Source organism: Protopterus annectens, chromosome 1.part0 (genome assembly GCF_019279795.1).
Source record: "Protopterus annectens isolate FY-2018-M chromosome 1.part0, PAN1.0, whole genome shotgun sequence".
NCBI classification, from domain to species: domain Eukaryota; kingdom Metazoa; phylum Chordata; order Ceratodontiformes; family Protopteridae; genus Protopterus; species Protopterus annectens.
The window spans coordinates 1,400,483,313-1,400,498,862 of NC_056725.1; the positions used below are offsets into that span (position 1 = coordinate 1,400,483,313).

Here is a 15,550-nt window from a genome sequence, read left to right on the forward strand (position 1 = left end):
GGCAGTGTACATGGCATAGAGATAACATTCCACCAGGATGGCCACATACACAAAGCTGACATTACTAAACACCAGTAGCTGACTAGTGGACATGCCTGTATAAGCATTCAGTACTACAAGTAACAAGTACTATATTTTGTTTACTTATTGGTTATGAAGATGTTTTAGACGGTGATGCTTACAAGTATATATCTGAGTTATGGACGTAAAAACACTGGCCATTACAGAAGCATAGTAGCTAACTTTAGCAGCAATCCTCATCTGAGGAGCACATCACATCCTGATAGTTGATTACAGATGATGCAAGTGTCAACAGGTCTGTATCCTTTTCTGGGTATATACACACATATCAACCATAACCATGAGGGCTGTTGGGCACAGTCACCCACTCCCCAAATGGAGTCATGTATCAATAGACTCTGCTGCCACTATCAACATGATCAGGATATAATCAGACAGTGTAAGCCATCACCTATGAAGCAGCTATTACACATGAGCAGCAGTCTCCTACAGCCTACACTCCTACTGCAGATGTTACACTGGAGTTAAAGATGATATGCAACTTGTTTCATTAGCACAACCTTACATACAGTATTTGGAAGCAGCTGTTAGGTTGGCAATGAGATGTTAGGCTACACAAACATGAAAGTTCAACCAGTGGGTCTCTACTCTCAATATCCACTCTATGTAGGTGTGCACATAGCCATTTGGCCCAGCCCTGTAACAAGGGTCACAACACATTTGCATAACATGTACACATGCACAGCTGTTATTGCTTGCAAATGATACTAGATAGGTGGATATTACATGTCTTATGTGCATGGATAGTTACCTAGCTCTTCCAATTGTCTTTGCTATCATGCTGCTAACCTGTCAGATGAATACAATTCATATGTTTCCTGTTATTGAGTATTGTAATTGCCAACAGACATAACTAATGTTTGTATAACATAACACAAATGCTATGTAAAATGGAATGCAGATGAGACAAATCTGCGTAGGATACTGTACATTACACAGTTATTGGCACATTATCCCACAATGCAAATCATATTTGCAAAGTAAGCCCACCTTTGTTATGTTCATCTCACTAATACACCCATACATATGTCCACTGTTACAATATATCAGCATATACTATCCTCTGTTATAGCACATACTTGTTGGACCAACCCTGACACAGACAGTGGCTGGAAATGAATTATTGAATTCCAAGCCCAAACATATCATCCCTTGTGGTATATGAGGGGTTTGCCTTGTGACCTACAGCAGTACACACATAGAATACTACAGGCATAACTACTGCTCAACAATACATTACTACAAGATAGCTATTTCCACTATATGCATTGATTACACTGTAATTATTACAGAAAAGGTACTACATACACAAACATACTACAATTTATACATACCTTATTGGTAATTGGAGATGTTATTGAGTGGTATTTTATTTATTTCAGTCTTTTATTTCTTTTTGGGGTATTTTGTAATGTTCTGCAGGTATATACAGATGGTTTGAATGTGCGACTCGCCATCCTTTTATAGTTAGAGATCAGTACCATGTGCTATCCTGATCACCAATTGCTGTTCCAAAGTAGTTAATTACATGCACATCAGCTGTGTAGCTACTCCATTAGCCAATACCATGGCAACAGTGGAGTATAACTGAGTACTCCAATTGGGCGTTGTCCCTTTGCTTTACCTGTGAGGAAGACAGCCTGAAATGTGGTCTGACATCTATTGCAACAGCTGTATGGAGACAAACTCAACTATATTGTGTGGAATGTCTAGAAGTTTCAGTCTACATGTGAGTACTGCTGTTATATTTCTGAACATTGCTACTTGTGCAGGGTTTGTCTGTACCTAATACTTCGGCATATGTTTCAGTCTGGCCAGGTTGTTTGACCAGCTCAAGACTGTATGGCTATGCATATAATGTTAGGGGATTTACAGCAGTGTGCTCACCAGACATCTTTAGTTTGGTGTTAATGTGTGTCATACTGTGATGATAATCAGTAATTAGTAACACTTCCTGGTGTAATTACTTTCCAACCCTCTGAAACATGATTCGTTCAAACAAACCCTGTAACATCAGCAGCTGTTCCATTGTATAACAGCAAGTATTTCACATAGGGCCATGTTAGTGTGACTCTGTCCAGGTATGTCAAGGTTTCAGCAGATGTTGTACAGTGGGTGAATAATTGGTAATGGTATGACAGTATGTATTGTTGTAATTAGTTTGGGTGTGGGGGAGATGTTGGTGGGTGTACATAGCAGATGCAGGTGTGTAGACACTGCTTTTATACATATTCTATATGTGTGTAGGGGTTCTTTCCCTATGTGAACACCTATCTCTTAGTGGACTAATACTATGGTAATTGCAGGCTGATTCATTAAGGCACTGTTAAATGCTTCCTGTATTGCATGCAGGTAATGTTAGTCCTTGAATCCTTTTGGCCATACATTGGAATGTAATAAAGGTTTGCTAAATAAAAGATGTTTGTGTATTTCTGTCATGGATATTTGCAGTCATTGTAGTTGTGTTGGTGACTAACCCTATTTGGCTCATGTCCGTATGACATATCTGTAATAGTGTATTGGCATATACTCTTCATACGTTATGTTCATATTGTTTGGGGGGACAGAATGTGTGATTGCTATGGTCCATGTTATACTCAGATTTGAACACTTCAGATGCTGTATACACACATGTATGTATGTACGTGTGTATATATATATATATATATATATATATATATATATATATATGTGTGTGTGTGTGTGTGTGTGTGTATATATATATATATATATATATATATATATATATATGTGTGTATATATATATATATATATATATATATATATATATATATATATACATACACACACACACATCTTTATGTACTGGTAATATATATTATTGCATACGCTTATATGTACCTCCATAAATGTGTAGATGCTTTTAACACACACACACACACACACACACACACACACATATATATATATATATATATATATATATATATAGCATACACCTTTCATTGGGTACATGGCAGTTTGTCCTATTTCCACACAAACTTCCCTTTTGTATTTTAACCTGTCTGAAAACACAACTGACATAGGTACATCTCAGGTAGCTTAGTGGTAGGTTCCTTTGAAGATGGTGTACATGGTTGTGGGTTCTAATCCTGGAAGTGGTTATTATTTTACCTCTCAGAGCAGCCACTGCTAGGGAAAGGGTGATTAACACAAATTTAAGCAGTTGTAAGCTAATTCGCCCGTGTTCTGCATGACAATAAGCGAAGGTTACACCTGTGAAGCGCTTATCTGTTTAACCATGTTTAAGTGCCGCTTACCGTCGTACAAACCTGTGCAAACCCGCTTAAAAGTGCCTTAATCAACCTCCATCCAACAGCTCTTATTCTGGCCCTCATAAAATAAACATCCCTTGTAAGGCTTGAACCCAGGACCATGAACACCACAGTCACTGACTTTACCACTAAGGCATCTGAGATATGTAGAAATGTTATGGTTTTTAGAATATACCTTTTACTACAAGCATTCGTCACTACTGAAAACAAATGTGACAGTCAGTTGGTGTACATATGTATAATACATGTTAATGTTCATATGGTTGTGGAATTATGTGTTGCAATGTGACCTGGCAGGGTGTATTAGGGATGCGCATGGTTCTGGTTTTGTGTCCTTTTTTTATTGTCTCCATACTCCATGTATACACCTCCAGTTCACTTATTGAACATCCAACCCAGGCTCTCCTTGATGCATAATAATAGGTTCACAGGTTAGTACTAAGCTAACTGCCCTTGCGAGCCATTTTAAATTTAGCCAACTATCCCTTGTGAGACTCAGACCCTGCACATTGTGTTTGTAAGGCAAACACCTTAACCATTAGGCCACCCTCCCAACATTACCCATCATTCCTCCCCCACCCCAAACTCCACATACACAACAACTATCCCTTCTATGGTGAATTAAGTTAATATTAATTGTTATAATACCAGAGCTGCACATGTTTTGTGTACACTTCATTTCCTTTGGATTGCTTCTGTGTCACGGTGTGTTCATAGATGTTTATATATATATGGCTATAGATGTGTCTGTATATATATATATATATATATATATATATATATATATAGTCATATTTATGTGCACACATCACTGACATGCATATATATATTTAGTATTAATTTTTAACAGTTATACAGATGTAAACTTGTATATGTTGATTCACAAACTACAGTACATTACATTGTACTATACATACGTACACAAAGTGACTGTCCCTTTTGTTCATAGGTTCATAGGTTCATACTAGGCTATCTGCCCTAGGGCATTTATAAGCCTAGCCAGAATGTGTTTGGCTTTCGCCACCCATTTTAAATTTATTTTGCTATGCCCTTTTTCAAGGTTAGTATACTGTGCCTCTGTCTAACAGTGACACAGAAGTGATACCCGGGGTAAACCTATGATCTCCCATCCACTCATCAAGATTCCTCTTGAAGAGAGTCAATGAGGACTCTGCCTAACCTGGACTGGGATTTTATTCCAGAGTGAAGGGAGCCTCTGGGTTATGAATTTGTCCCTCCAGCATGTCCTATTTATTTCAGTGCTGAGGTTCAAGTCTCTCGGTAGCGTAGCTCGATGGGATTTGGATTTTCTGAGGTGCATGTCCATTAATTCCGGGTTGGACATGGCTTTATATGTCAGGCACAGATCGCCTCTGAACAGGCGGTATGCCACTGAGTAGAGCTGGAGTTTCTTTAACCGGGCAGCATATGGCATCTGTTTGAGCCTTTGATCCTCTTGGTGAGGTACTTTTGGGGTCTTTCCAGTTGCTGCAGTTGTCTGGTAAGGTACATCCCAAGGGGCATTGTACTCAATTATGGGCCTGATGAGGGATGAGTAAAGAGGCACAATGACCTCCCCTGATCTAGATGTGAATCTTTTCATGATTAGGTGGGCTATATAAAATGTTTTTCTAACCACTTTGGCCACGTGGTTGTCAAATGAGAGATTGCTATCAACTTGGGTCCCCAGGTCCCTAATTACTTCTTCTGTACTTAATGGATTACCACCTATGTGGTAATTTGTGGGCACTTTGTTTTGCCAAGGGGATGACTATACACTTTTTGGCATTTAGCTTGAGGCCATGGCTCTGGCACCAGTTGTCTGTTTCTATGAAGCCCTTTTGGAGGATGCTTGTGTCGTGGCGCCCAGTTTGCAGTCATCTGCGAACTTGGTCAGCCACAGTCCTTCCGTGTTGGCCTGTACCTCCGAGAAATATATACCGAACAAGAGAGGTCCCAGGACTGAGCCTTGTGGGACACCACTTTTAACTGGTTTGGAGTCTGACATGGCTCCAGCAATTCTAACCATGTGGGTTCTGTCCTTGAGCCAGTTTGCAATCCATCTAGTGACATAGGGGTTTATATTTAGGCTGGTGAGCTTATCTATAATGCCCGAGTGGGGTATTGTATCGAAGGCTTTTGCGAGGCCCAGGTAGGCTGTGTGGACCACCTTTCCCTCGTCAATGGCCTTGGTGACTGTTTCAAAGAAATCAACCAGGTTTAAGAGGCAGGATCTGCCCTTAACAAAGCCGAACTGGGTAGGATCCAGTGTCTGTAGGTCCCCAATATCTTTATTTATGAGGTCCATGATGATCCTTTCCATAGCTTTGCAGACCAAGCTAGTCAGGCTTATGGGGTGATAGTTTCCAGGATCTGTTGAGGCACCATCTTTATGGAGAGGGACCACTGTTGCTGTACGCCACTCTTTGGGCACATATCCTGTAGTAAGGCTGAGATTGAACAGTAGTTTTATGTTTGGGTTTAGCTCTTCTTGGAGTTCATGTAGGGCGCAGCCGGGACACCGTCTGGTCCCATTGATGCTGTGTTTTTGCTTTGGAGAGGGCAGCTCTTACCTGAGCATCTGAGATGTCAGGGGCAGCACTCTGCTGGGATAGATATTTGCCCTTTGGTGGGGAGGGGACGTTTGCGCTGAACCTGTCAGCTAGGATGTTGGCAATGTCTGTGGGTTCAGTGTATTTTTTGTCATTTTGGACTAATTCTGAGCATATCTGGGAATTACCACCCAGGTTCCTAACATAACTAAAGAAAGCCTTGTGATTATCCTTAGTGTCCTGTGCAATTTTTCTCTCGAAGCTGGCCTTAGACAATTTTATGAGTGCCCGTAGTTTTTTGCTAATACTGATCAGTGATGCCTTCCTTTTTTGGGATTTTGCTCTATCATTTAGTAGCTTCCTCCTTCTATTGTATAGTTTGTTTATGGCTTGTTGTCAGTACTGTGGAATGCCTGGAGTAAAAGGTGTATACTAAAACCCATGAAACATGTATACAACTCAGATGGCTTAGTGGTAAATCCAGTGACTATGGTGTGCATGGTCCAGGGTTCAAGACCTGCGATGGTTTAACTTTTATTAGGCCAGAATACGGCTCTTTTAAGTAGTTATAAGCATGTTTAAAAGTGATTGTGCAACATTAAGTCGGCAGTTAAATACGGTTAAACGAAATTTAAAAGTGTATAACCTGTGAGCACAAACATGGTCACATCCACTAACTACTCAGGATATATATACTTAAGTGTAGTAACATCTCACTATGTGTTTACATAACATTACAATCTCTGTTAACTTTACTCTCGGGCACACATGGGTTTATATGGGTGTTTCAAATATTTATTAAACTGAAGATTACTACCTAAATATGCAAATTGTGGTTAAGGTATACTTCTTAACATAATAAACATTGCTGATTTTATTGGGATTTGAACTAGAAACACACAGATACTATGTGAATGCTCTAACCATTACACTATTGAAATTAACGTTGCTTCTGCCTATTTTTCTATTCAGATGATTTCTATGTGTAAGCTAGGCTAAGCAAAGGGCAGTGGCATGCAAACCCACCGGCTTCACGTACTCTTGAAATAATAACAAGAAATGAAAGGGGTGAATATAACATAAAGTTCCTAACTACATTAGGTATAGCCCCTCACTGACACTCTTCAAGAGAAACCTTGATGAGTGAATGGGTAATGGAATATACACCCCTGGGATCATGTGTGCCAGAAACATATAGCCAGGGGGACCCCCCCCCAGTTTTACAGCTGCAAGACCTGTCAGAGAAATTGAATGGTGTGGAGTTTTCACATTAACATGCCCTGTTTAGATCACTAAGTGCCCCATCACCCTCCGACCCCCCCCCCCCAGTCTTCAACAGCTTCCAGCACCTCTGCCTGGAATTGCTTCATTGGCTATGCTTGATAGAGGCTCATTTAATTGATCAATGGGGCAGAGAAAGCCAACACACTGTAGCTATGCTTCTAAATGCCCTTGGGTGGATAACTTAGTACCTACCTGTGAACCTCTAAGGTGCAGGCCATCCATGACATACAATATGTGAATAAACAGAGCTTTCAGATCACAATATACAGTGAGTAATCAGCATGTAGGCAGAAAACTGTTCAGTACAGCAAGAACATGCAGAACACTGATACTTAATCACTCCAAAAGTATCTCTTGGAAGCTAGAAGGCTTGTATCAGTTTAAGACTTTCTATTGCTTACCAGTAGATTACCTACAGGAAAGGAGAGAAACAAGCACAGATGGGAAACATGCATGCAACAATACCATACCGGTTTGCACCTGTCGCCCTTAGGCTTTTGAATACTGGCCAAGGCTCTTGCTGCCCCCATGGTGCCTTTTTAGGCAAGGCTCAAAGGTGAATCCCACCTCCATAAACAGCACAACAAAGTAAAAAAAATGAGGGTTATGCTACTCAATATCAGGAGCTGCAATCACAACATTCACACACTCACAGCACTCCTCGGTATGGACAACGTCAACATCTCTGCAGTAACTGGAACCTGTTTTAAGGCACCTGAGAGCACCCCAGCACTACCGGACTACAACTCATACCACACATTTCGGCAACAGAACATGAACTGGCACAGTAATGGAGGGGGTGTATCCATATTAATCAAGGATACCTACACCTCCAGGTTAGTGGGGCAGCATGACACCTCTGAGATCATCCATGTGCAGCTAACATCAGCCAAAACTGCAATGCAAATTTTGGCCTTCTAAAGATCACTCTCCATGACCCAGGTCCACCACTCCACCTTCCTGGAGACTGTGGAAAACATGACAGTCCTACCGAACACCCTGATATTGGACAATTTCAACAACCCTACCATTATTCTTTATTCCAGGCCCAGCGCTTCCTGGAATTTATCAACTCAAACACCCTGGATCAGATGGTAAACTCCCCAACCAGAGGTGGGAACATAGTAGACCTGGTAATCACCAACATGAGCGACAGGTGGAACACAGCAGAGGTAAACCCATCAGTGGTTAGATCTGACCATGAACTATTCACTGTGGATGTCCACACCCCATCATCTCCCTCACCCAAGGAAACCACAATGGAAACCTTTCCTTCAGCTAACTTCACACTACTAAAGACAGAGGTGGGAAGTTTCACAGCACCCACACTAAGGGAAAACACTGCCCATGATACAGAAAGATTTACAAATGCACTCTATGAGCACCTACAAGGATGTATGGATCGTGCCATTCCTGGTAAATCAAGACACACTCCTCCAAGATAAGGACACCAGTCTGGTGGACCCCTGCAATAAACAGGCTATACAACAGATGGAGGACGGTAGTCCAGAAACAAAAGGAAATCCCAAGAAGGAAGGACATCCCTGACCAGTATTAGTAAGAAACAACTATCCCTCATGTAATCATCCAAGGCTAACTTCAAAAGGGAAATAGCCAAGGATTAGACAGATGAACACAAAGCCTTCTTTGGCTATGTTAAGAATCTAAGTGGTAACTCACAGATTTGCACTGTGCCAGTGCAATATAGCACAGAATATACTGAACCTACTGATATCACCAACAACCTTGCAGATACATTCAGTGCAAACTTCACCCCTATATCACCCCCTAAAGGGCACACAACAATACAGGAAAAGTACAGTATCCCAGACATCACTGATGCACAAGTGACAATAACCCTCTCAAAAGGCGTAAAACAGCATCACTGAGCCAGATGGTGTCCCAGGCTGCGTCTTGCAAATACTACAAGACAAACTAACCCCCCACCTAAATAAGCTTTTCAACCTCAGCCTCTCCACAGGCTACATGCCCATAGAATGGCACATAGCAACAGTTATTCCACTCCTCAAAGGAGGAGCCACAACTGACCATGGTAACTACCGCCCCATAAGCCTGACTAGCCTGGTCTGCAAGGCTATGGGGCGCATTATCATGGAACTCATTAACAAAGACATTGGTAACCTCCAAACACTTGACCCAACCCAGGTCTCCTTGGTTGAGGGCACATCATGCCTACTGAACCTGGTTGACATCTTAAAGACAGTCACCCAGGCGATAGACGAGGGGAGAGGTGGTTCACACATCCTACCTGGACCTCGCCAAGGCTTTCAACACCATTCCCCACTCGGGTATTATTGATAAACTCACCAGCCTGAACATAAACCCCTACGTCACAGGATGGGTTGCCAACTAGCTTACAGACAGAACCCATACGGTAAGACTAGTGGCTTCCAGGTCCAAATCTTAACCAGTCACAACTGGTGTCCCACAGGGCTCAGACCTGGGACCCCTACTGTTCAGCATATACTTCTCAGAGGTACAGGCAAACACAGGTGGACTATGGCAGACCAAGTTTGCCAATGACTGCAAACTGGGAGCCATAACTGACAGTCCAGCTGACACAGACATCCTTCAAAAGGGCCTCACAGAGACCGGCACAGGGTGTCAGAGGCATGGCCTCAGGCAAAATGCATAGTCATTGCATTTTGGAAAATGAAACACCCACAAATTACCACATAGGTGGCAACCCCCTTAATACAGACAAGTTAATAAAAGATCTGGGGACTAAGGTAGATTGTAATCTCTCCTTTGACAATCATATTGCCAAAGTAGTTAGGCCATCTAATTACTGAAGGGTTCACATCTAGACATACTGAGGTTATAGTGCCCTGTTACTCATCACTCATCAGGACCATCATAGAGTATAATACCCCATTTGGGATGTACCTCAGAAGACACTTCCAACAGCTGGAAAGACCACGGGAGTACCTTGCAAAGAGGATTACTGGCCTCAAACATATGTCATATGCAGCCAGACTGAATAAACTCCAGCTGTACTCAGTGGCATCTCATTTACTCAGAGATGATCTCTGCTGGCCTATAAAGCCATGTCCAGCTCAGACTTAATGGATATGCTCCACCTAAGGAAATCCATGTCACAGTGAGCCATGCGCTCTAGTGAGCTAAACCTTGCCACAACAATAACTAGAACATGCTGGAGGGATAGATTCCTATCACAGAGACTCCCCATGCTTTGGTACAACATCTCTAATTACATTATACAGAGCCCCTCATTAACACTCTTCAAGAGAAACCCTGAAGAGTGGATGGGGAACGGTAGATACACCCCAGGGATCCCAGCATTGGCTCTGCTCGACAGAGGGACAGTTAATTAATCAATGGGGTGACAAAAGTTGACACATTCTGGCTAGGTGTATGAATGCCCTCGGGCAGTTAGCCTGCTACCTACCTATGAACCTATACATACAGTAGCAGTACATGCTGATAGCTTAATTTACTGTCCAGGTGTTGACTTACCTTGTGCCAATAGCAGTTGTGTGTGCAATAGTTGCGTGCTGCCTATGTTGGATGCAGACAGTAGACTGTCTATACATGACAATTTACAGGTAGTCTTGTGTATGTGCCATCCATTTTTACTGTGTGTGCAGGTGGAGAAAGGTGTCAGTCCCTAGGTGCCTACACTGTCAGTGTGTGTGCTATACGTTCCCTCTTTGCCAAGGCATGGGCATACTGGGCATGCCTCTGTCTGCCCACAGGGGCTGGCTCAGGGGGCTCATGGTCTGAGTCCCTCTGTGCCTGTGGGGCCCTTGGCAATGGTGGTGGGCTGTGAGGGCCTTCACCATTCTGTCCCTGCTGCAGCTGTTTCCGCAGGATCATATTGTGTAGCATGGCACATACTATGAAGATGTGGGCACATGTTGCTGGAGAGTACTGCAAGACTTCACCAGATATGTCTAAGCAACGGAACCGTGATTTGAGCATTCCAAACACATGCTCTATGATGATTTTGGTTTGTGAGTGTGCCTCATTATGGCGTTCTTGCATGGGTGTGTGTGCATTTTTGATGGGTGTCATCACCCACAGTTCCAGTGCATAGCCAGCATCCCCCACCATATGGCCATATGGGATGTCCCCCCCTGGCAAATGCCTGATACAGCTGTGAGGCATGCCAGATGTGGGAGTCGTGATAGCTTCCAGGGCTGCCAGCACACATATCCATGATAATGCCCTGGGCATTGAACATGACCTGGCAGTTGATGGAGGGGTATCCCTTGCAGTTTATGTAGCACCTACCCTGCCCACCAGGTGGTGACTTGATGTGTATGTGCGTGCAGTCTATTACACCCAGTACCTCTGGGTATTCTGCCACAAAGTGGAAGAGACGCATATTGCTGGCCAACTCCTCCTGCATTTGGGGGAAGTATATGTGCTCACTGGCATGTGGCAACATGGCATTCGGAAACTGGTGGAGTACCCTGGATGCTAATGCCTGCGGGATCCCCTTGATATCCCCAGTTGGCCTTTGAAAGGTACCTGTGGCTAGTATTCCCAGGCTTTCACATATCTTGGTATCCACTAGGATGGCTTCCCCTCTGTTTGTTCTGGCTCTGAGGCGTGGCTGGCACAGCTCCACAAGTTGCTGTAGGGTGTTCCTGCCCACCCTGTAATGCTCTACTATCTCCAGATCATGTAGCCCCTGGTAGGTTACCCTGGGTCTGAAAACTCTTCTCCTCCTCTGGTGCCTGTGGTGGTTGTCAGCATCATCCTCCTCATCACCTTCAGTCTCCATCACATGCTGGTGGATCAAAGCAACGGCAGTCCCTAACATGTACATATTAAGACTTCCCTGTTTGTATACACCAGTGGTGCAGTGTGTATGGGAAAACACAAGTGTGTGTGAGGTGCTTTCACACTTTATACTATTGTGCTATAGATGCTGATGATGTAATTGGCTGTGTGTGAACAGTTCCAGCTGCAAGGTATCTTACTTATGGGTTTTACATTGATTACTGCAAGTGTGGGGGCTGTAGTGTGACGTTATGCTTGCCTGGCTTGATTCATCTGTTGCCCTTTAATTCCCTTTTAAACCTAGATCCCCTCCCATTGTCAGACATGCATCCACCTGCCAGCTTTATTGTCTTGTACTTTCCCTACCCAGTCCGTGTGTTATGTAGCTGATATAATGCAATTCTACTTAGTTCTGCTGTGACACTTTACTGTTTTCTTTGCAGTACAGCCCCTCTCCTTTCCTGTTCTGTGGGTAGCTGCTACCAGCCTTGTTATCTGTTGTCAATGGCCCACTGTAGGTTCCTAGGTGTTAATTGCTCATTTGTACTCCAATTTCCCTGCTGCAGCATTTCCTTATTTTTTTCACATATCCTTCCTGTTCCAGCTCCGGTGAGCGCCATGCATACCCATTTACTGGGTTTAAGCGCGTTTTAATCTTCGTTCACATCCATACTCTGTTACCTTGTGTGCTCTCAGCTAGCCAAAGCTAAAGCCAGTTGAACACACCCCTTTCCTTTAGCTTTGCTTAGCTACGGGCAAACCGGATTGGCATTGCTCCAATGTGCTTACAGCAAAGGTGACACACCCCTCTCTTGTTGTCATCTTTATCTCATGGTCACACCTCGGTGTTATAACACTATGCCGTGAGGTGCATCCTTACACCACGGGGGAATCTGTGATTCAGTATAACTCCTCTCATTTGCATTAGATTGCCTATTAATTCCTGGAAACCGCGCATAACACTAACACAGCCTCTTAGCAATCCTTGCGCCATGGTGTGGTGTAATATGCCTGCCATTGACTATTATGGGGAAATCATGCTATGTGTTACATTGCAGTTTTATTTTCTTTTTTTCTATTTTTTTATGAGTCCGTTTGCGAGTCACTGCCCTATGCTTTAAACTTTGCGATAGCGTAATTTTACATTTTGTACATGTTTTTTTTATGCTAATGGCTATATATTTTATATTTAGCCATTGGCATAGATTAACAATATAATACATGTGTTTGGCCGGCTGACATGGCTCAGATTTTATGTTTGCAGTAATGTGAACCATTTTTTACGGTTTACATTTCTGCATGCTTACACTATGCCTGCACCACTTCCTGGATCGCTAACTACCCTTATTTGCAGGCTACACTGCTGCAAATGGGGTGATTAGCATACAGGAGCCGAGAGCTGTGCCGGAGAAGCATACGCAGGTAATGCACGTGAAAACATCTCTTACTTGCATCGCTCGGCGGCCATATTTGGTGTTGGAACACCGACACTACTCCTGCGCCTGGCGCAAGCTTCATGAATCCTGGGGATAGTAACTTCCAGAATAATCTTATTTGCAGACACACACACACAGACACACACACACACACACACACACACACACACACACACACACACACACACACACACACACACACACACACACACACATGGTTCTCCAGAAGGGGGTTAAATGATAACTCTGCAGTAGCAACACCTTCTCTCTCTCAGTTTTCAGTAATGCTAGTGCCAGCAGGACTACTCTGATAAAACCAAGAGCACAGATCACTGTTCATCCTTAAAATAAACCAATCTTTAAATATTTGCTAAAATTTAGCTCTGAACAGTCCCTCTTTGTTAGGCAGATACCAAGAAGTTAACAGTACTAGTTCAATATTTAAACCTTTTAAGATTATAAATAAATAAATGTCTAATCGCAATCACTTATAACTAAATTGTAAAACTCCTTACCTGAAGTAAATAAAATAAAACATTTCAGTTAAAAAGTAAATGTGCAAACAGAAATAATTTTGTACAAGAAATTTGGAATACAATTTCTGAGCAGCTGGAAGGCATGCAGCAAAGTTTAAGGATCAGCAACTCTAGAGCCTAAGTATAGCTAAAAATATAGTGTGGTCTGTCTGTCCCTAGATTTCAAGAGTAGAATAGAATATGAAAAGTTTGTACAGGTAGCTGTGACCCTTTGCGTATACTTTAGTTGGAAAATACTGTATTTTCTCTAGTTTTCTCCCTGTCTATCTATATGGGTCTCATGCAAAATTTACTTTTGGCTTCAGTATTGGGAGATACTTGTTTTTACCACAGCTATGCACTTCTGGGCAGTGGGGGGAGTCACAAATAAGATAACACCATTTGAACTATAAAAACATCTTCAAGGAACATTAGGCTTCAGTCGTTGCAGATGTATGCACAGTTGAGTCAATTTCACTTTCAAAGTGCAATGCATTTCCACATTAGCAAATGTACAATTTTCATATACAATTTCACGTTCATTTTAAATATTAAAATTTTCTCAAATACAATGCAAGTTCAATGTAACTTGTTTTACTTTTAGCTTTTACAGAATTGTTTACATTTTTTTCTTAATTCAGTACCGCTTTTGGACGACTTTATTTCTTGTGCATTTTCTTTCTGAAAAAAAAGGTTACAGTTTTCACAACTTAATACAGTCTTTCACCACTGGAATAAAAGATAAAAGGGTAAAGAAGGAAAAAAATGAGAACTGTTGGAGTTACCGAAACAACGGTTACTAAAGCATCTACATATGCATTGTTTTGTTATTATGTTTTTCATCCGGTCTCTTCTTGTTGCTTATTTCCAGGTCCAGGGTGACTACTATGGGGAGCAAATGGGAAAACTGGGATATTTTCCTAGCAGTATTGTGGAAGTAATTAACCAGCTGAAACCAGGAACAGTAGAAGTCCCAACTGAAGTAAGTGCATTTGAACACTTTGGTTCATATTTGTTCTGTGGTGGACAAAGTGTATTTAGCATATATCGTGTATATTTCCATAGAATGTGTATTGATTAATTATTCTCTTGCAGTGATGTAGTTGCCAAAAGATGGGCCTGTATACATGGCAAGAAAGAACAAATGAATTAATGAAAGAATGCTTATCTAGCTTTGATTGGAATAATATTGATTCAACAACATTAGTAAGGAAATTATTCACAATGTATATTCAGGAACAATTGCTTTAGACTGTAAAAAAACTACCAGGGAACAGAACATACTAGCCATTGTTTGTGTTCCTAAGGAAATTACTGTTACTTCAAGGCATGTTTTGCCACCTTTGATCTGCAGGGATCATGGGGTTATAAAGGTTCATTTGTTACTAGATAATTCTGCCAAACTGAAATCTAAATCAATGCACAGAAGATTAATTACAGATTATACGGAAGCAAAACAGTCACTATGTAAAACTAAATGGAGTGATGTGTTTAGTGGAAAAAACTGCAGATGAAATGCAGAAAGTTTTGAAAGAGAAATTGTTTGAGTGAAAAAAAAAATGTTTAACATCAGGATCTAGGCACACAATGTCAGGGGGATATATTTCCATAAGAAC

The 15,550-nt window shown here is 41.9% G+C and overlaps 1 protein-coding gene across 1 annotated transcript in view; it reads left to right on the forward strand.

The window, feature by feature from the left end:
- The window catches only part of MIA (MIA SH3 domain containing), a 464,578-nt gene that overhangs the window by 415,341 nt on the left and 33,687 nt on the right, over positions 1-15,550 (forward strand). Inside the window, exon 3 of the mRNA XM_044067227.1 lies at positions 14,806-14,916. Within this exon, the coding sequence (XP_043923162.1) occupies positions 14,806-14,916 (111 nt within the window). The remainder of the gene's footprint in view (positions 1-14,805; positions 14,917-15,550) is intronic.